The sequence below is a fragment of the Cavia porcellus genome, unplaced genomic scaffold (genome assembly GCF_034190915.1).
Source record: "Cavia porcellus strain 051 isolate PalLab524CR breed Dunkin Hartley unplaced genomic scaffold, mCavPor4.1 scaffold_3, whole genome shotgun sequence".
In the NCBI taxonomy this organism is placed as follows: Eukaryota; Metazoa; Chordata; class Mammalia; order Rodentia; family Caviidae; genus Cavia; species Cavia porcellus.
In genome coordinates, this window is record NW_026947486.1 from 121519896 (window position 1) to 121543257 (window position 23362).

Below are 23362 nucleotides of genomic sequence, written 5' to 3' on the forward strand. Positions count from 1 at the left end.
TATAGGGTTTTGACCCTCCTGGAGCCCTAAAAATAATACAACTTGTCTCTTTTTATTGAACCACCACACACTCTTTTGGGAGATCGGGGATCTAGGACAGAACCCGATAAAAAATAAATAAATTTTAAAAATAAAATTATCAAATGCTCATTTAACAATTATATAATCTGGCCTTGAAGATCATAGTCTCATTTGTGAGTATGAAGAAATCATATTTCTAGGTCTTTAATGCTTGAATATTATTCAAATCCAATTGTCTTGATGCATTTACTGAATTTTAAACAAACATTTTAGAATTTGCCTCTCTGATATTCTTATTCACTTATTTCATTATTCATATCAGAAAAAAACTCATGCATGTATCAAAGTAACAAATTAAAATTGTTTTAATGATTTAAATGGAATTGTTTCTAAGAAGCAATTTGAGATTGTGGCTCTACTTGTGTAATTTGTAACTTCAGAAATCTGCTTAGCTCATATATTATGCATTCTAGGAACTCAAAGGGCAAAAGATCTCAATGTTTTCTATGTCCTTGAAGATCACAATGATTTACCGTAGAAAGAAAGAAAATGGAAGTGAAATATGAAGCTATATAAAATATACAGTGGACAGTTTATGGCTAGATAACTGGATATAGAAAATACAGAGTTCTTTTTTATAAATGAGTTAAAGAAAATAATATTTTTGGTATTATTTCCAAAAATCTTTCTAATATGGTAGGAAGTAAAATCTGATAACAAAGAGAGCTTTTTCTCCCGAAAGAGCTGTTCTAATTCTGTTTAGCCACACTAGCATAGGTGTTTTCAATTTCTTTGTCTTCAGGGCATGTGTGAATAAATTCTTCACGGGCATAGGCATTGTGCAGATAGCGCCAGACTCCTGAGAATTCTTCTGGAATGTCAAAGTCACGGTATTTCTTGGCAGCAACCTAGGGTTCAAGTAAAGTGAAGAAAAATAAGTAGCAATAAAAGATATCAGTTATATACCTACTGTGTATAAACATATCTCAAACTCAAATACTACAAAATAAACTTGAATCTTGGATTCACTATTTTAATATTTTGTCTATAAATGTTTTTATTGGTGCTATGTTTCATTATGAATATATCCAGAGGAGGAAGGAATAGAAAAGAAAATACAACATCCTCAGGAGTTTATTCAGGGTCTTGATTATTTCTTGTTTGTTAATGTACTCTGTGTTTGGCACAAAACATAAAGAGCAAATCTGTGCAAGTTCTGGTCAACAAACATTTGTGAAATTAATGATTAAATCATCATCATTTGAATAGCCCATATTGTTCATAACCAATGCTGTGAACCAAGGCACTGTGTATTCTAAGCATTTTATATGCTTTAATCTATTGGATTTTCTCAGCAATTCTGTGAAAAGGGTTAATATATTTATCCTTATTTTATAGAAAAGACAATGGAAAACACCTTCTGATTTAAGAAGAGAGAAACAAGAAGTTTTAATACTTTCTACAGGACATAATTTTGTATCTTTTCTCTTAGGGGAAATAGGAAATATACCTTATGCAGGACAATGATGACAAAGCTTTCATGTAACATCATACTGGAAGGTTGGCAATCCACAAGGCCTTCTACACCCAGCCTGTAAACACTAACCTTAATAATGTTCAACTTGGGCAGCAAGCTGCAGTCAGCCAGTGTTAGCTGATTCCCATCCAAGAACAATCTTCTGGAAACTGTGAGTTCCTCAGCACTGTCTGGATCAATTTCATCCAGAAGTGGAGTGTTTAAGTAGTCATCCAAACGCTTAAACTCTTTAAGCAGATTTTTTTCAAAATCTTAGGCAATGAAGGCATAGGATTACTTATAAATATATTGTCTTCATACTAAACACATTCTTAATATGCACTTCACAATTTAAACATTTATATTTATACACATTACTTACACTAGCTCTTCAATATCTACTTAACTATTTAGAATGCTGAACTATCCACTGATGGAGACATAGTCACATCAAATGGTGAATGAAAACATCCTGATTTGGATTTTTCTTGGTAAGGTGCATTGATAGGAGAGAGAGAGACAGAGAGAGAGAGAGAGAGACAGAGAGAGAGAGAGAGAGAGGGAATACATGTTATTCAACACAGAAGAGTCAGAAAGCTAAAGAAGAGACTTAATTCTCATGATTCAAAGATTGTAAACCTATTCAAGAATGTTGATAGTGCAATATTTTAAGAAACCTTACTCACACATAGTCTTGCAGCTAGTTCACACTTAGCATGCCAATATGCTATAATTAGGCTATATTAGTAATTGATATGTTGAATCATGGGTTCTAAATCTAATAAAACTTATTAAGAAAAATTAAGGGGAGATAACAGAAAATGAGAATAAAGTAGGCTATCATCTCAACATATACTATATATTCAGGGAAATTCTATTTTAGCTGAATGAAATTGTGAAGGTGAGAAAAATAGATTGAAAGAAAGAAATCTTACTCTTATTTGCTTCTTTTTGTGTATTCTTAATGTATGCAGAAAACTTGGCAAAGAGGTTGCAGCCTGCATCAAAGGACTCCTTGTATTTGGGACTCAGATGAGGATACCTTAAAAACAATATATTTTCAAAGATAATAGTAGAAAAATGCTCTCAAATATTGCAATTTATAAACAAATGAAAGAATAAAAAAGATGGGGAAGATGGAAAGAAGTAGCTAAGATGTCTTCTTTGTAATGCAAATTTCATTTAGCATAGTTAAATAAAATAATATATTAATGTAAGTATCCACACTATGTTAAACAAAATCCATATGATTGTGAATAAATTCAAAAAACCTATTGAACTCCAAATCAGCACCTTGTAGAAATATCTGCACTCCCATGTCCACTGTAGTATTATTTACAAAGTCTCAAAACAGAAACAACCTAAGTGTCTATTTATGGATTAATAGATAAAGAAATTGCAGAGAAAGACAAGACAGAGAGAGAGAAAGAGACAGAGAGAGAGAGAAAAGAGAAGTAGGATGTCATTCAGTCATTAAAAAGAAGGATATCCTCCCATTTACAGCAAAATGGATGAAGCTCAAGGGTTTTATTTTGAATGAAATAAACCAGTCATAGAAAGAAAAATACATTACGTTCTTATTTGCATGTGAAAGAGTCAAATACATGATAAAGGAGAATAACACATCATTACCAAGAGTGATGGCAGGGAGGGAATAAAGAGGTGTAGGTCAAAAGGTCCAGGATTGTCACAGTAGTCCCCAGTGTCAAGTGAATCTCCATGGATTCAGATACCTGGCTGACAGAAACATCAGGCCAATTTGCCCCAGGACTGCAGTAGCAAGTCACACAAGAGTTATGGGTCATACAAGGCAGCCAGCCTAGACTCTCTGGTGAAAGATTTCCCCAGCTGAAGCCAGTTAGCAAAGACTGGAATGACACTTTTTCAAATTCACACATTCCTGCTATTTTTAAATTTATTTTTTCCCTTAATTAAAAAAACAATAAAAAATTAATTTCCTTTTTTAAAAAAAAGGAAAAAAAGGGGAGATCGGGATAAAAGAGGACATAACAACATAGGTCAGCAGAACAATTTAAGCAACATAGTGTTTCACCACCAGATAACCTGACATAATAGTAGTTACCATAGTGTTTCTTTCCTTGAAATATTTGAGTATAACTGTGTACTATAGCATCAACATATCAAGACAGTGTGAAATCATTTAAGAGAATGAAAGTATTACAAGGTATTTAGAACCAGCTAACAGAAAACAAACAATGGTTTCTATATTATCTCTTTGCCTATAAAAGGTCTTCAATGTTTAGGTTTTATTGGTTTTGTTCTGTACTATTTTGTTCAATTTTATTATAACTGATGATAGAGGCAACTCTTTTTAAGATAGCAAAAGGCATTATAGTAACCATTGATCACCCAGTATTCTGTTTTTACGTCATGTACTATGTCCATCCTTTTGTTTTGATTGACTCTGTTTTGTTTTGTCACATTTGGTTTTATTCTCTTCAAAAAAAAGTAATAAGAACTGTGGGAGTAATAAAACCCAAAATGTGTAATTGTTATTGTAAAAAAGAGAGGAAAAGAAAGTGCTCTAAAGAATATAACTGCATGTATATTTAAGTGTGTAAGATAGAAAACCATATTACTAAGTTTTCGTTGGATCATTGAACAGAACTGTTTGCAATCTCACTGCTTGAATGTCCACTTTGTATGCTTTAATTTTGTAATTATGACAATATGTAATCTATTAACTAGTGATTTCTTACTGTTTATTTTTTGAAACTCTGTATTGCTTGTACCCTTTTACTGTTTTGTTTTGTTTTTTTCTCTTTAAATAAAAAAATTAAAAATTCACACATTCCAATTAATTGCCACAAGGACAACAAACCATCAGGAAGACATGGCATCATCAAAGAAACAAGATAAAGTACCAGTAGCCAATCTTAAACCAAGAGATCTAAGAACTGCTTAAAATATTCAAAATAATTGCCTTACAGAATCTCAGTGATCTGCAAGAAAAAGATAGAATATTAAATGAAATCAGAAAAAAATACATGAAAAAGGGAAAAATTTTGTAAAAAGATTATTTTAAAAAACCCAAATATTCTAGGGATAAAAACACAGTTACTGATCATAAAAGTCCCTAGAGAGCTTAAGCAAAAGAAAGTGAATTTGACAAAAAATAGTCAAAAGGAAAAATGAAACTCTACCAGGTGAACCAATATTTGCAGTATGGATTTCTCAGAAGGTTCAGAGAAAGGGCAAAAAGATTTTTAAAAGACCTAGTGGCTGAAAATTTCTAAATCTGGGGAAAATGTAAATATTCAGGTACAAGAATCTTAAAAATGTCTAGTCATATGAATCTAAAGAAGACTAGCTTGGCATGATAATGCATACCTGTAACCCTAGCATGAAATAGGAGCACCAAGAATTCAAGGCTAGCTGAGCTAATAGTGAGTTCAAACCTACCTAGACACTGTCTCAAAAACAACAAGAAATTTAAAGAAAACTACACCAAGGCATATAATCAAACTAAAATATAAAAGAGAAGATTCTGAAAGCAGCAAAAGAAATGCACTGTATTCAAGAGAACTCAAATATATCTATCAACAATTTTTTCAGCAAGGCAGGAGAGAACAGAATGATAGTGTTGAAACAAACATCCTGCCAACAAAGAATATTCAACAAAGCCATCCTTCAAAAATGAAGGGAAGATAGAGTTTCTCAGAAAACAAAGTAAATGAGTTTTCTGTGATTTGAAAGTCTCTACAAAATTTCATGTTGAAATTTGATGCTCATTGTGAGGTAGTTAGAAGGTAGAAACTTAATATACTTATGGTATTTGGCAGTGAGACCTTTAGGGAGTAATTAAGGTTAAACAAGATCATAAGGGTGGTGCCCTAAATCTGATGAAACTATAGGTTCCAACTATATATAAAAAAGGAGACTGAGCTAGAGTTCTTTGTCTTGCCATGTGATGCCATCTCCCTTATCATGAGCCAACACAAAGGCCCTCCCCAGATGCTGATCAGATGTTGATACCATGCTCTTGGAGTTCCCAGCCACCAGAATCATAGGCTAAAGAAACCTCTATTTTGAGTGTGACTCTGTGTGTGTGTGTGTGTGTGTGTGTGTGTCTATCTGCTGTCTGTGACTGCTACTGAGGATTGAGCCTAGGTAATGCTAAACTACATCCCTAGCATTTTTATTTCGTTTTGAGAGATAGAAACTGCCCAAACAGCCCCAGCTGGTCTCAAACTTGCAATAGTCCTGCCTTAGCCTCCCAAGTAGCTGGGGGATTGCAGGCACGCTCCACCACATCCATCAAGAAAACTCTTTTTTTAAAAAAATAAATTACCTCATTTTGAGCATTTAGTTATAATAACAGAAAATAGATTAAGACAGAATTCTTCAGTACTAAATATGTCTTACCAGAAATGCTAAAGGGAATTCTTTAAACTGAAAGAAAATGGCACTAATTACTAACCTGAAAATATATAAAATAGAAAAGCTAGTACATTATCAAATTTGTATTACTATAATTCTGAAAAGGTAGTGTGTAAGTTACTTTTATATATACTATGAAGTCTAAGAGACAAAAATATTGCAATAATTGTAGCTGGAGTAATTGATTAAATTATATATAATGTAAAAGATGACACTGCAAGGGAGCAGGAATAAAGATGTAGAGATTTTATGTGAGATTGAAGTTGTTATTACAAATATAAGATGTTTTATGCAAGCTTCAAGGAAACCAGAGTAACAACTTACAATAAATATGCAAAAGGTGGAAAGTAAAGAAGAAACTATAGAAAATCACGTATTCATAAAGGCAGACACAAGAGAGAATGGAGCAAAGGAGCTACAAATAAACAAAAAGGCAATTAACAAGTTCATAGTGACAAGTCTTGACAAGTCTTTAATCCATGTAGATGGATTAAATTCTATAATTAAGAAGCGCAGACTGACTGGCCAGAGGGACTAAAAAAGAAGATCCACCTCTGTTTTCTACACTTTCTTTTACCATACACAGACTGAAAATGAAAGGATGGACAAAGATAATCCATGCAAATGGAAACAAAAAAGAGAAGGAGTAGCTATACTTATATTAGGTAAAGTAGAATTTAGGGCAAAATTGTACAATGAAACAAAGAAAGTTATATAATGATAAAAGGGTCAATTCTTAAAGAGGATTTAACAGTTGCAAATATATGCATAATTATGCATATGAATAATCCATTTTATCTTGCTGGAACAAAATATATGAAGCTGGATACTTTATAAAGAAAATATGTTTGGTTGGTTTAGAGTTTGAAAAGTTCAAGAGCATGGCACTAGCATGTGTTTGACTTTGGTGAGGGCCTTGTGGCAGATGCTGTCACAATAACTGAGTGTGTGTGGAAAAGGCAACAGTAGATGCAAAAGGATTTGGGGAGTGTCTGGCACCCTTATCACAACTAATTCTCCTGGGAACTAATCCTAGTCCTACAAGGTCCACATTAATCTCTTCTGAGAATGGTGCCCTTATGATCCAATTACTTACCACTAGGCTCTATCTCTTAAAGTTCTGACAATGTTAACATTACCCCATTGGAGACCAAGGCTCCAGCACATGAACTTCTGGGAGACAAGCCATATCCAAACATATCATACATCGAACATTTGAGCACACAAATATTAATAAACATGAAGGGACATAGAGTACAATACAATAAAAGTAGGGCTTTTGATACCTCAAAGATGGACAGATATCCAGAGAGAAAATCAATAATGATACATCACACTTTAGGCCAAATGGACCTAAAAGACATCTATAGAACATTCCATCCAAAAGCAACAGAATACGTGTTTTTTTTATCAGTCCACAATATACATCAGGCCACAAAACAAGTCTTAACACATTTAAGAAGATTGAAATTATATCAAGTATTTTTTGTCCATAATGATAAATTAAAAATCAGTAACGAGGAATTTGAGAGAGTGTGCAAACATATAGAAATTTTAAAAATGTTTCTGAATAATCAATGGACAAAAGAAGAAATGTAAAGAAATATTTATTTTATACAAACAGTGAATGCATATTAAACAAAAATTATGGAATGCAAAGAAAGCATTTCTAGGAAGGAGGTTTGCAGCAATCAATGAGTGCATGAAAAAATAAACTTCAGAAGTGATCTAATGTTAGATCACTTAGTGTCTCAAATAATTAGAAAAAAAATCCCAGAGTTAGTAAAGGCAAGGAAATAATAAAGATCACAGCAGAAATAGAGACTACACAAACAATAGAAAACGTTAATAAAATGGAATTGCCTTTTTGAAAAGATAATTTTACAAGCCATTAGTTAAACTAAGAAAAATACTTAAATATATAAAGTCAGACATGAAACAGAGATATTGCAACTGATATCAGAGAATACAAAGGATTGTTAAGAGAGTACTATAAATAATTATATACCAAAACATCAAATAACTTAGAAGACCTGGGTAAATTTCTAGAATGTACAATCTACTATGATTGAATAATGAAGAAGTAGAAAATATGAATAGAATAATATCATGCAAAGAGAGTGAAACAGTTATATTGAAATCTTCCATCAAAGAGAAACCTGGGATCCAATCATGTCACTGTTGAATCCTACCAAACACTTAAAGAAATACTAATACCATTTTCAAACTAGTTTAAAAAACTGAAGAGGACACAACAATTTCATTTTATAAGGCCAGTGCTACCAGCAAAGCTAGACAAGATAATAAAAGAAAATAATATTACAGAAAAATATCCTTGATAAATATTCATGTAAAGATTCTCAACACAATACTAGCAAACTGAATACAACATCATGATTATAAAAGTGATCATTAACTATGATCAAGAGGAGTTTATCCCTGGAATGCAAGGATGATTCAACATATGCAAATCAATAAATTGTTATTCTCTATTAATAAAGAATGAAGAACAAAAACCATATCATCATCTCAATAGATATAAATTAGGATTTGACAAAATGTAACATTTGTAGTGCTAAAAACCATAGAAATAAAAATGCATGGTACTGACATAAAAGCAGCCACATGTAGCAATGGTATAGGATAGACAGTACAGATACAAACCCACACATTTATGGTCAGTTGATTTTTTTGTATTTTAATGTAATCCAAGAGATAATAATAAGACATAAAAATATTCTTCTATGAAAAATTTTCATAACAAAATAGAGAATAAAATGGTTAAATGTACTGTGTATCATGATCTTAAAACAGTGCCTAAAATGTTAATCAGAGTACAAGTGATAGACCAAAAATATTCTCTCTTACAAAGAAACAAATAAAAAGACAAATTTTTCTTTTCAGTGAACAAATGAAACTAATAGTAAATGAAATAAATTAGCATTTATCTTAAAATATTTTGAAACAACAGAACTTCCCATTGCTTCCTATTTATGTATCAATCTTCCATTTTGCTCTCTCTTCCTCCCTCCCTCTCTCATATATGTATGAAAAACCATGTGATATTTAGCTTCAATAAATTCTGCTGGAAAAAATCGCATATCCAGATGCAGAAGTTTGAGTATAAACTCATATATGTTACCATGATCAGTTGATTTTGGACAAAGGCACCAAGAGCACACTTAGGGAAGTATGTAGTCTAATAAATTGTGTCGGGAAAATGCGATAGCCACACACCACAACAATGAAAATAGCCCTTCTCACATTACTTATGTAAGAAGTAACTCAAAATGGATCAAATACTTAAATTTCAGACCTGAAACTATAAAATTGCTGTAAAAAGATTTCCATCACATTGGTCTTGCTAGAGATTTCTTGAATTGGACCTCATGAACACAAACAATGAAAGCATAATAAACAAATGGGATTGCACCAAACTGAAACCTTCTTTACAACAAAGAAAGAAGTTAATAGAATCAAAAGCTAACTGATAGGTTGGAAGAAAATATTTTCAAATCATATATTTGGTAAGGGACTAATATTCAAAATATACGAGGAACTCTACTACTAACAAAAAACAACTTTATCATCAATTTGCAACGATCTTGAATAGAATTTTCTCAAAAGAAGACATAAAAGTGAGTTACAGATATATGAAAAATGTTCAATAGCTCTAATCAACGTAGAAATGCAAATTAAAACCACAGTGAGATAACACCTTACAATTGTTAGATTTCTGGCTACTTTCAAATTAAAACCACAGTGAGATAACACCTTACAATTGTTAGATTTCTGGCTACTTTCAAGAAAGATGAAGGGTAACAAATACTGTCAAACTGGGACCATTCTGGAACCCTAATTAGACAAGTGTTAGAATTTTCTCTGCATGCTATATGTCTCTAAATGCTCTTTTATATATTTTTATTCATTTTGTTCTCATTATGTCAATTTGGATATTTCCTACATACCCATCTTACCATTCACTGTTATTTCTTATACAATGCTTTGTCTGATATTAAACCTATGCCATAAATTCTTTAAATCTTATAGGCATTTTCTTTTTCAGTTATAAAATTTCACTTCTTTTCACAACACATACCAATGCTTTTGTGAAAGTCTCTATATTTACCTTACTTTCCTCTATTCCTTAAACTTATCAGTTATGTGAAAATTCTTTTTAGCTAATTCTAATATTGGATTAGTTCTAATATTGGATTAGCTATATTAGTTCTATTGTCTTTTTCACTCTTTTTTAAATCACATAGTCCTGTATTTTATTTTTGCTAATTACTTTTTTGAATAACAAACATGCATAAAAATAGTAGTGGCTCAAAATTATCCTTTTCTCCAGAGGGTGCACCTATTCATTTGCTTGGAAGTTAGAGTGGAGGTTGAGCATGATACCTTGAATCACAAGTTGTGCTGAATCAAGGCTGAGTTTATGACAAATTTACCCTTGGTCCTCCGGGATTTTCATGAGTGCCTGGATTATTCGGGGAACTCTCTCCCTGGAAGGTACTAAACTCAAATTTTTATATCAGTGGACCATGGAAAGCCTGTTATTTTTCAGAGGTTTTCTATTTACCATTTTTTCCATTTACTTGGGCAGCCTCAGAGTCTGGCAGATGTTCTAATGGGAAATCTCCCTGTGTGCTTAAGAATGATCTCAAAGGCTCCACCAGAAGTTTTGCTCGTTTCTTGTACCCCATAGGCAATTCTCTGTTGTTATATACTAGGCACAAGGGATATGTTTAAAACAAAGTGTTTTACAAAGACTGAAAAAATCTAAACTATTATGTTCTAGGCAATCTCTAACTAAAAGGATATTATCGCAGTGTACTTTTAGTTGAAAAAGAATTCAGCAGTCATGGAAGAGAATTAGAAATCAATTCCAAAAATATACATGCTTCATTCATATGTAATTTTAGAAAAAGAAAATTTAAAGCAATTTTATAAAATAAGTAAAATAATTCCTGGACAAAAAAATAGAAATTGCAAATATTAAGAATTAAGAGAGTAGTCCTGGTTCTAAAATGGTCTCCAAATTCCCACTTTGTATGTACCTACCCCATATAGTGCCCTGCCATTGAGCACAGCTGAAACCTGTGAATACAGTGGGTACCATGTCTATGATAATGTTAGCAACGAGTTCACCTGGAGTTAATCAAATGAGAAGTTACCCTGGATACTCATGACCTATTCAGATAAGCATCAGAGACACATTATGTCTGTTTCTGAGGAAAAGAGTAAACAACCATGTTCTGAACAGCTGGTGCAGAGGGTCAGCTTCTATGAACTGAGAGCTGAGGCCAATCCACAGTAAACCAATAAGCCAAAACCTTATTCAGATTGCTGCAAGAAGTTGAATTCTGCCAAAAGTTTGATGAACTTGGAAGAAAATCCTGGGCGACAGATGAGAACCAACCAATAATTTGATTGCAGTTTTACTGTGTGAATCTCTGAGCAGAAGATTCTAATAAGCCATACCCAGACTCCTGACCAATAGAATCCTTGAGTAAATAAAAGAGTATTGTTTTAATTTTGTGGTATATTTGTTGCAAAGCAATAAAAAATAAATATAGCATGCCTTTTCTTTCAGAATATTAGCCCGGGGATGGCAGGGATCATATATTTGTCATGCATGTGTCTTGACTGTAGGCCCTAAAATTCCAAATCAGTTTGACAAGAATCTTCAACCTCTAATAAATAGACCAATAAATAGATTATCTTTCATATAATAATATCCTGTAAAATGTTGTACCTTGGAGGAGTTAGTGTCTGCTCTAGAAATTCCTCGATTTTAATGAAGTCAGTTTTCAGTTCCTTATTATACACCAGGAAGGGAGGATTGATACCTGGGGCTAAATCCTTCAGCTCTTCAGGCTTTCTATAATTATTGAAAATAAACAGAGTTAGGTGTCTAGGTAAAGTACATGTCATACACCAGAGAAACAATGCGATATTTAAACATGTATGTCTGATTTATTTCACTTAAGAAGATGGCCTCAAAGTACATCCATTTACCTAGAAATGTCTCAAGTTTATCCTTGTTTATGGCTGAGTAATATTAAGAAACCCATGAAAGTGTAAATAAGGGCTGAAATGTATAACAGATATTAGGAAATGGGGAAAAATGTTCAAATGGGATGAAAAACAAGAGAGGGTCAAGGAAATGAAGGAAGGGAAAAGAAAAAAGAATAGAAGGAAAAATGGAAACAATGCTTTTGTAAATAGGGAAGGGAAGAGGGGTTGAAGGAAGGAGAAGAGATCAGGTACAAATTCCCTGTGATGAATGTGATCATTATATATGTCTAAAATGTACCAAAAAAATTAACTAAAAAAGAAAGAAAGTACATATCATAAATGTAACATTCAAGTCACTCTAAATTTATTCATTCAATTTCATCTGAAGTTCCAGAATTTAACATGCTCTGAATTATCTTACCTGGTCATGTCAACAGTAGTGACATTAAATTTAACTCCTTTAAGCCAGAGGATCATGAAAAGGCGTTGGCAAAAGGGACAGTTTCCAATACTCTCTCCATCACTTCCAGCCTGTTAGGGTAAGGAAAAGTCTCAATTCTTTCATCTGTTCAAGTATGTATTGAGTTCCCACTGGGAAATAAACTAGGTACTGGAGACAAAATTAGAAGTTCTTAATCTGTGGGCTAAAAAAAGACAATAAATCAATCCCATTATATATAAAATTACAAGTGATACAAACACATAATAAATTTGTAATATTGCCAAAATCTGTATAACTATTTTCTGGTTGATAGAAATTTAGGATATTGCAAAATTTTTACTATACTAAGTACTTCAAACATTTTCTGACCATATAACATAGTGCATCTGAGATTACATCTTTAAGGCTAATCTTTAAAATGAGAACACTGAGTAAAGATTATATTTTCTGTTTTGATAGAACTTGCCAAATTTCCTTCCTGATTTTGTTCTATATGTCCATTGATAATTTGATTTCTTTATTATATAAATTATTTATTTATTACTATTTCCCATTTTTCTATTAAGAGGATAGTTTTTATTGATTTGGAAAAAAAATATATATATATTCATTAATGTATATAAAATATACAGCATATATAAATATATAATATATAAAAGTATAAAAGTTATATATATATATAAAGATATTTTTTGTGATATATGTTGCATGTATTTTTTAAAACATGTCATTTAAATTAAAACTTACACAAAATTCATCATTCTTTTCCTCTGTGCTGTTTGGTTTCTGATCTGCTTAGGTACATAAAGTTTACAAAAAGCTCATTTTAAACTTTATTTTCTTATTTTTTTACAAAGATCTATCATGTTTTCCTCTAGTAGTTTTTATTTCATTTTTGCATTTGTTTACTGTATTTGAAATTTATTTTTGATGTGAGAGGTGTACTCAGACTCTTGATTTAGTATTTTAACTGTTTCTGTTTGTTTTACAAATAGTTAATAGTTATCTAACAAATAGTTAATAGTTATCTATATTAGATAACAACTAATAGTTAGCATTAAAAAACACATCTTTGTTCTATTAATTGAAAACAGCAACACATTTTTCTGTTTTGATATTTAATCTGTGAACCCTCTGTTCTTCCTTCACTTATCCAATAAAGATTCATCGAACATATTATGTGTTTAACATATACTAGCATACTCTGGTATATTATATTATATATACGCTATTAAAATAAAAATACTCCCAAGCTAATTAATTATAGAATAGAGATAACTTCTTTAAAGAAACGAAGTGTATTTCATGAGTGTGTAACAGGAAAATCTATGTGACATTTATTAAGAAAGGCCTTTGATTAGGAATGTATAATTTAAAAAGAGTTTAAAGGAGTGAGAATTAACTAGGTGAGTGGGCATAAGAAGACATTCTAAACATCAATAACAGCATGTGCGAAGGCCCTGCAGTAAGGAACTGAAAGGAAGTCAGTGTAACTGGTAAGAGAGTGAGGGAGAAAAGATAAAAACTCATGATTTCATCAAGGCTAAAGCTTCTTTTCAAAGGAATTGTTAAGAAATGTGTCAGAGACACAAGGAACTTTCTGAGCTGATGGAAATATTCCATATTTTGATTGGAGTAGTGGTTACATGTACATGTAAGTTTGTTAAAAGCCATTGAACAATACTCTTAAAATGGGTGTATTTTACTTTATATAAATTCTACTGATAAAATATGTTAAAATATAAAAGCTCAGAAGCAGGCCCCTACAGCACCTTGAATAAACAATATTATGCAGAGGTTGTAATCAATGCAATGACCAACATAATGGTAGGACAATGGTAGGGAGAACTGAGAGATGACCTAGAATAAGATCCTTAAAGGACAGGAAGTCAAGGATCTGAGATATCACAGATTTGGGTCACTCTATAGGTATTAAAATCATCAAGAATTAGGAGAGTAGTACTGGAAAGAGTGACTATGAGTTTCAAAAATAAGGGAGAGTGACTTGGGGACTACAGCAATGAGAGGTAGTGATGACTCCACTTAGGTATTTGTTATGACAGGAGGAAAACGAGTCCTGGAAACATCAGTGGGGAGTGAGGATACCTAGAGGACACCTACCTCAATTCCAGGCTCAACAGTAAGAGGGATGGAGAAAAAGGCAACTTTTTGTTGAGAGGGATATAGCTGAAGTAGTGTCCTCGTGTGAGATCTAAGTTTTAAGATTAAGTTTCAGTGTATTCCAAGTAAATTTTAACCCATTTTCTTTACTTTATACACAAACTTACTCTTTCTTTAGAGCCCCTAATTCTGTGAATTTGCTATGGACTGAATGGTGTACCTTCCCAAATTCATATGTTGAATTCTTACCCTTCAGAGTGATGGTATTTGGAAATGGGGTGTTTGGGAGGTGATTATAGTTAGATGAAGTGCTAAGAATGAGAACTTCCAGATTGGATTGGTGATCTTATGAGAAAGGATGCCAGAGATCTTGTTCTCTTTCTATATCATGTTAAGACACTGAGAAGGTGGCAATCTACAAGCCAATAAGAGAGAGCCCTCACCAAAATATGACCATGCTGACAACCTGATCTTCGACTTCTGACCTCTACAACTGTAAGAAATAAATTTTTATTATTACAGCCACCTATTCTGTGCCATTTCGTTATTGCAACACCATCTACTAAGTTGTCCAAGACAGACAACTGGTAAGCATCCTTCTAATTAACCTCCTATATTGAGTCCAAACTAACTTCTGTCAGGTATCTCCCCCCAAAATTTAGCTCTTTCCTTTGCCATGATCATTCATTCATTCATTCATTCAATCTTTATTTGATGCTTAGTATCTATGAGGCACAGTTAAGTCCAAGCTATTAACATTTCTCTTCTGCAAGACCCAATTGTTTCTCTTTTGCTTCAGTCTCTTAGCCACTAGTATATAGACAGAGAATGAAATATATGGTGCTTTATCTTAATATTACTTTAATCTGTTATTTGTAACAATATTAAGGTCCCAGAAGCCTGGGCAAAACTTTTGTGTATAATTTTTAGCAAATTTTCCTTTGCTTGGCAATGAGTGTGACTGAGGAAATATTTATTGTTGCTATTTCCTGATGTCAGGGAGTGAATAGGTACGGGAAGAGGCAACCAACCTTGGCAGCTGTATTTCTTTTGCAACAAAAGTCAGATTAAGCATCTAATCTGAACTGAGTTTGGTGAGGAAAACATGATTAAGGGTGGGAAGCAGGAAGAAGAATGAAGCTGATAATAGATACAACAGGAAGGGTGGATCAGCTTTGGGGAAAGAAGAATCAAAATACTGATATGTGGGGGAAATGGAGCAAATTTTCACAAGAAAACTCAAGTTTTTCTGTTTATTTTATGATTAAAAGTGTTACATAAATTTTTATGATATAAATCTAGCTTAATTGACAAATTACTTATCTCTTAAGTATGATTTGCTGACAAAGTGTGGTCATTGTTAAAAATATTTTTTCTCCCTTGTGTCTGTGATCTAAGTTTATAAACTTGAAAAATAATATTAGCAACAATAATCAACATTTACGGAGTGTTTACTATGTTACTAACTACTGTTATTTCCATATTTGTTTCATTTAACCCTCACTATAAGGATGATCCTTTAAGGTGGGCTATGTTATCACTCTTGTTTTATAGGTGAGGACAGTGAAGCTCACCAAAACTGGCATGCTTAAGAACATTCAGCTAATCAAGAGCTGTTAACACATATTATTTTCCTCATTTAGCAAATTCAAGACTATCTCCTTCAGAATCCACATGTTTAAACACTTCTTTTTTCCACCTAATAGTTTCCTTGCATTTTTAAATTAATCAATCTTTATGGTAGTCTTAAGAGGGCTTAAAAATGGTCTGAATATTCAAAGTAAAGTATAACCTTTTCCTCCTTACTTACATTTACTTAAAAAAGTTTTTAACACAATGATTACTTTTAGAATTTGGGCCCAAATATTTAGTTCCATAATTTTTGTATAAATCTATTAATATCTAGTTTTATTGTATTTAATAGAGAATGCAAGCATTGTTTAACAATGAATATCAAACAAATAAAGTGGGCTCAACATTTACAAAAAAATGAAATGTACATTAAAACATTTTTCTTAGTTCCTGGATATAAATCTTGCCAAACCTTTCAGAGTTGAAAGACACTGTTTTCACTGACTACAGTGGTGTAATACAGAATAGATTTTTACTTTAATATGAATGCAATCACTTGTAGGAATACAAGTAGTGGTAGAGTTTTAAAATCATAGCAAGAGCTGAGTTGGAAATCATAGGTTCATTTAATATTTATCACTGGTAAATATCAATGCTTTTTAAATTTACTCATTAGCATTTTTTACTGTTTTTAATTATTATGTCACCTCCCAATATCTTCCATGAAATTTCTAGAGATTTGTGGATCATAGTGTAAAGCAAAACAAAACAAAAAACATGGACCAGATGTAAATCAAGCTTCTTCTAGAAAAATCTGTAATTTGTTTTAACATTATTAAATGACTAAATAAGCTTACAACTAAATGATTCCATCTGATGAAATTCTGGAAAGTTCTACTAACTCTTGCCCAAATGAAAACAGTTGAGTGAGATCAGACACAGGTATTTCAAAGAATTAGAATTATAACTCCTCCATTCACTAGTTATATGGTATTGGGAAGAGTTCTGTTTCCTTTAAATTTTGTATCCATAAAATGGAGTTAGTAATAAACTACTTACTATATTGCCTACCTTATAATAAACACTCAGTAAATGATAGGGTAGTTGAAACTGAACATTATTATTCAAATCAGCATTTGCTCATCCGAGGTGTGATTTGGTAACCTCTCTCATCCATATTACCTTCCAAATATAGGAAGTCAATGAAGATAAACCATGTATTATTACCAACAACTGACTTAAGTCTGAGTGAGTTGAGTAAACAAAATTTAGACAAAAGGAACACTTTGGTTAACCTATGAAGAAACACTACCTCTTGTTTGGAACTAGTAAATGTAAAAGGTTACTTAGAAAATTTTTATACTGTCTGAGCAGTGACATGTTTTTCTATAACCCATAGATAAGAGAAGTAGTTCTTACATCCCATAGCTTGGCAAACATTTATTTGGATTACCTAGTTATGGAGGAATTTGAGGTTCTCTCTTATAATTTTAAAAGACAGATTGATGATGTCCTTCTTGTTGTTATGTGACCAATTTTGAGTAATCTAAAATGGTTGTAGCACTATTACTGTAGCTAATAGATGCTTGACTTAACATTTGACAATCATACTATATTTTATGCCTTTGAAAAATCATCAGAAGTTTACACAGTTTTAGAAAATTCTTTAAATTTTATTGTCTTACTATACTTACCTAGAAGTGATGAGAATAATATTACAATATTATAATAACTTAAGATTTTTGTGTAGTAGTAACTGCTGCTATCACTACCACTGATGGTGATACTAATATGACTATAATTCATAGTAGAATAGTAGCTTATTTGAGGCTAAATCAGGTAATATAAGTAAATTATTTAGAAGTGCTTAGAAAAGGACCAGCCACAACATAAAAATTTCTTTTTACTATCATTATTGTATTATCCTAAATATTTCTAATGGTCACTGAAAATACATGAAAAAACTAAACAGTGTATGAAAAGATTTAGGAAATTATTTTTCATTTGGAGTAACCTATGTAAATTTTTTTCTTGGTGAGATAACATGTTTCTTTCTCCTGTTTTAGGGGTTTTCCAAAGTACATTTCTGTAAAGTTAAGAAATATTTTTTAAAAAAACCTTTGGAGCATACTGAAAAGAGGAAGCACAACATTCTAAAATGCCTCTTCCTTGCATAATAGCACATAGACTCCTTTTTTCTCCCACAAAAACAAATGACCCTGTTTCAATGTTTGTCCTTTGGGAGAATTTTAGAAATTTCTGCCTGGACTATGAAGGAATATGGTTATTGAACCATTCTTTGTCCTCTCCTTCATGTTTTTAGGTCTCCCAAAATCTATATTTTACAGTCTACGAGATCTAGAAAGCCTGTTTAGGATCATTTTGTCAGCCTCATTTATTGTGTAGATGGAGAAACAATGCTCTGGAGGGAGTAAGGGAGGGAGAGAATTTCCCAAGTTTTCATAGGAAGCACTGAAAATTAAATTTAGTTATTCTGACTATCAATCAATCTAGTGCTCTTTCCATTATATCATTTTAACTTTTTTCAGATGATATCTGTTTTCCTGTTGTTTTCTAGGAGTAGCCAAACACCCAGGCATTCTTCTAGGACTCAGACTAAGAAAATAATTACAGAATTCTTTCTTCATGAACAGTAATAAATATTGAGAATTTTTTACAAGCTGAAGTACAGTGTGAAAAAGTAATATATACTATATGCTGTTATGACAGCTAATAAGCTTACCTTCACAAAAAGCTCAATTTCAGGGTCTACTTGAGTGTCAGGCCTTGGGCTCGCCATCTTTCTGCTTTTACTGCTGATTTTCAGACCCCTGCCTTCAGCAGAGGCTACAATACCATGGACTTTTCTTCCAGTTGTATCCAAAGATTTAAGGAATGCTGTTAAGATAACAGTTTAGCTTGTACTGGACTGAGTCAGATCTGGATCCAGTCTCTTCTGTTGGGAGGTGGGACACAGAAATTCTAGACGCTTAAGAGCAGCTCTTGAATTTGTTTTTCTTCCTCTTGACTTAACATTTGAATCAAGGAGGAGCCCAAGTGGTGTATATGAACTGGCTGGCTGGAAGGGTGGGGGTATTTCCAGAGAGGCTTCAGTGCTGTGAGTCAGCAGAGTAGAAACGCGCACGCGCGCGCACACACACACACACACACACACACACACACACACACACACACACAGTGTTGGCATCTATATATCAATATGACCAGATGTTCTCCAGATCCTCCCTTTGAGTCCTAGGCTCCCTGCCCGGAAAAAGAACTCTTACTACTTTTCCTGTAACCTAACAGCTTTTCCAGGAAAACAACCAGAAATGGCTTGAATTTTTATTATTGAAAATGGTTTTTGTCTAATGATATGGTCTAAAACAGGGTTAAAAATTATATGTCATGAGATGTCTCCACCTCTAACATTACTGCTCACACAGCCAGATTTCTGTTCTGCATTCCAAATTTCACTTCTCTAGTATAACTTGGGATTATTCATTGCAGTGGTAAAGTCTAGGGGCCTCTTTAGTAAATCCCTTTTAGTCTTTTATTTCTGAGATGTATGAGCCAGGGCATATTATTTCCTTGTTTTGCTGTCTGTATGAGGAACCACAAGTATTTTGCCATCTCTGCTTGTCAACACAGAAAACAGCAGTGAAATATCCAAAGTGGTCGCTGATGGTCTAAGATGCTCCTGGCAGCTGTGTTTTCTGCCTGCCAGAGATGAAGTGGGGTAGGGGACAGGACCAATAACCTCTTGGGTGACAGGAATCTCTTCCTTCCTGGAGGCAAACTTAACATAGATTCACCAGTTGGCAATATTGTCATCCTCTTTGTATAATGCCAAATATCCCCCATGCTCTTATGGGCTGTATATGAACCTGCCATTGTCCTGTGTAGATTTTCAGGATAAGAGACTTGGGGAAACACAGCCTGTGCCATACCTCTAGGTTCTAGGCAAGGAGTACCTGATATAAACCTTGGTGTTCTTTTGGGTGATGGAGGGACCTGATGATTGCTCAAGTAGCCTGAGGGAAATTGTGCTGGACATCTGTTGAACAGATCCTCAGGGTGAGTTTAGGACTAGTTTTTTGGCAGGACCCAGTGGCTTCTTTGTTTAACCATGTTTTATAACCTATGCATCTATCTTTGTTCTATTCCTCATACTTTGTTTGTTCACTCCAGAGACAATCAGTGAATGCCTCGGCTGTACCAAGATGCTGATCTTCTCGTTGCAATTTAGAGCACAGTGGCACACAGTACATTTGGGTGGACAATAGGTATTCAACCTTAAGCATGCTAGGTAGAAGACATCTGCACTCTCTGCCACTGCCTGTATCTGATTAGTGGAAAGTCCTGTCACTTCCACATCATGAATATTTTAAAATATCATCCAATTCTTACCCTCACAACTCCAAATTTCAAGCCAGCAATGTTTTATTTGTAGTTTTCACTTTAAAATACCAAATAATGGCCTGGCCCTCAGACCTCACCATCACCACCACCATAAACATCAGACAACAGACTGATGAGCTCTGTATGACCCCTAAAAATTGTCAAGGGGATGAAATTTCTCTCTCTTGTTTCTTTCTTTGTACCTTTGCTTGTTTAAAATAATTCATCGAAATAACATTTACATATCATAAAATTGACCTGTTTTAATTGTGCACCACAAGGATTTTTAGTAAATTTGCCAAGTGGTGCAACCATTACTACAATCCCTATTAGACATTTCCATCATCTCAGTGCCATCTTCCTTGTCTGTTTACTGTCTATCCTCAACCCCTAATCTACTTTTTGTCTAATTGAATTTACCTATTCTAGACATTTCTTAGAAATAGAATCACACAATATGTGGCCTTTCATGTCTAAGTTCTTAGGTCCATGTTGTAGCTGGAATTGATACTTAATTCACTTTCATGGATGATAATATTCAAGTGTATGAATAGACATTTTGGTGCATATTCCTAAAACAGAATAATGAGATTTGTTTATATGTGCATTGATATACATAGTTTAGTTTATATGTGTATTGATATACACATGTATTTAGATTTTTTTCTGTTATCCTTCTCTTGTTTTCCTCCCCCATCCACCAAATCCCCTTTATCATCTCTAAATTTCTGCTTTCTAGCTGCCTTTCATCTCCTTTATTTTTAGCTTTTTAGATTGTACATGTAAGATAAAACATGTGAATCTGGCTTATTTCATTTAACAATATGGACTCCAGTTCTATCCATTTTCCAACAAATGATGTGATTTTGTTCTTCTTTGTGACTGAATAATATTTACACTGTGTATATATACCATGTTTCCTTTAGTCACTTATTTGTTGATAAGCATCTATGCTGTTTCAATAGTGTGTTAGTCAGCTTTGTCATTTCTGAGAGAAAATACCAGACTTATAACTTAATGGAGGAAGGTCTTATTTTTGCTCATGGTTTCAGAGAATTCAGTCCATTGTTGGATGCCATGGCAGAAACCTCATGGTAGAAGGACACAGTGGAGCAAAGCTTCTTAGTTCATGGTGGCCAGGAAGCAGAACAAGGAACAGTGTCAGACAGGAATGGGTGAGGAACCAAATTCGGAATCCAAGGTCATGTTTCCATGACCCACCACCAGACACCCAGAAGTGTGCTTTAGTAATCTCAGAGGTGGATCCAGGCCAATCATGTTGACAATCTACCTTAAGTATATTATATACAACTCCTTGTCACTTGATACTCAAACATATTTTAAGCCATACATATATCCAAAGTGTGCTTTAGTAATCTCAGAGTGTGCTTTAGTAATCTCAGAGGTGTGCTTTAGTAAGTGTGCTTTAGTAATCTCAGAGGTGGATCCAGGCCAATCATGTTGACAGTCTACCTTAAGTATATTATATACAACTCCTTGTCACTTGATACTCAAACATATTTTAAGCCATACATATATCCAAAATAAACATAAGATCATAAGTTCCACTTAACATTATACAACTGCCACACTGTGTTAGTCAGCTTTTCTATCACTGGGACATAACACCAGTATCCACAACTTAAAGAAGGAGTGGTTTAACTTGGTGCATGGTTTCAGTATATTCAGTCCATGATCATTTTCCTCCAAGGCAGAAGCATCCTAGTGGAATTTCATGGTGGAGCAAAGGTACTTACTTCATGGGAGCCAGGAAGCAGGTCAGGGGAATAGTACCAGAGAGGAAGGGATCAGTAACCATCTACATCATCCGAAGTCATGCCTCATGACTGACCCAGACATATTCAAAAGTATGCTTTACTAATCCTGCAGCTGTCTCTTAATTCAATCAAGTTGATGTATAAACATTAATAATCACCTCTGCGTATAACTGGAACACAATAATCCCTTCCCCCAAAGTCTCAACAGTTACAGCAATACTAAAAACCCCAATCCAGATTTTTCCCTAAGACTCAAGACAAACTGTTAGCTGTGAACCCCTGTAAGAATTAAAAACAAGTTACATAATCCTAAAGTATAATGAGACAGGGTAAACACTTTCATACTGAAAGAGAGAAATAGGAAAACAGAATCAGATCAAAGCAAAACTGAAACTCAGGCAAACATTAAGTAGTGTAGTTCCAAGTCTGGAATCTTTAAAATCCCACTGTAAGAGTTCCGAAGAACTTGGGAAGCCTCACTTCATGCCCTTGCCAGTTTCAGCACACATGGCCTCTCTCTTAGGATGTCTTCACTCATGTCAAGCAGCTTTTCTCAGTCAAACTTCAAGATTTCTGTCATCCAAAAACTAAAGAAAGCCCCTCCAGCCTGGAAACCTTCGCAGCTGGTGGGATCATCGGCAGCACCTCCCACCCACCTCAGAGACCTCTGCAGCCAGTAGATCATCAGCAGCCCCTCACCCTAAAGATGCCTGCAACTGTTAGGATTGTCAGCAGCACCTCGCCTTCCACTCCAGTGACCCCCCCCCCAGCCAGTAGATCATTGGCAGCACCTCCCTCCTCACTCTGGAGATCTCAGGGGCTGCAAGATTGTGGATTGTAACTCCTCCTCCACTCTGGAGACCTCCAGATGGAGAGATCATTGGTCACCACTCCCCCTTACCTCAGAGACCTCAGCGCCCATGGACCATCAGTGACTACATCCACCACCTGCAGAACCCTGGGGGGCTGGTGGGAACCTCAGCAACCCCTCACCCATACAGAGGACCCACAAGGCCTGCAACAGGGTTGTAAGTTTACCCCTCAAATAGAGGACCTCAGTGGATCAACAGGAGAAGAAGCAACCCC

The 23362-nt window shown here is 33.9% G+C and overlaps 1 protein-coding gene across 3 annotated transcripts; it reads right to left on the reverse strand.

Annotated features, from left to right (window-relative positions):
- Window positions 1-362: 362 nt before the first annotated feature.
- Window positions 363-19191, reverse strand: Clic2 (chloride intracellular channel 2). 3 transcript variants are annotated; one of them, XM_003462166.5, is made up of 6 exons: window positions 18841-19188; window positions 12384-12493; window positions 11700-11825; window positions 2473-2579; window positions 1628-1809; window positions 363-929 (listed from the first exon to the last, which is right to left on the reverse strand). In XM_003462166.5, the coding sequence occupies exons 1-6, from the start codon at window positions 18895-18897 to the stop codon at window positions 771-773; spliced, it is 741 nt and encodes a 246-aa protein (XP_003462214.1). In that variant the 5' UTR covers window positions 18898-19188; the 3' UTR covers window positions 363-770. The 3 variants fall into 3 exon arrangements, with proteins under 3 accessions (XP_003462214.1, XP_063102707.1, XP_012996647.1); XM_063246637.1 differs by having other exon boundaries at window positions 12384-12606; window positions 18841-19187; XM_013141193.3 differs by lacking the exon at window positions 11700-11825 and having other exon boundaries at window positions 18841-19191.
- Window positions 19192-23362: the final 4171 nt, after the last annotated feature.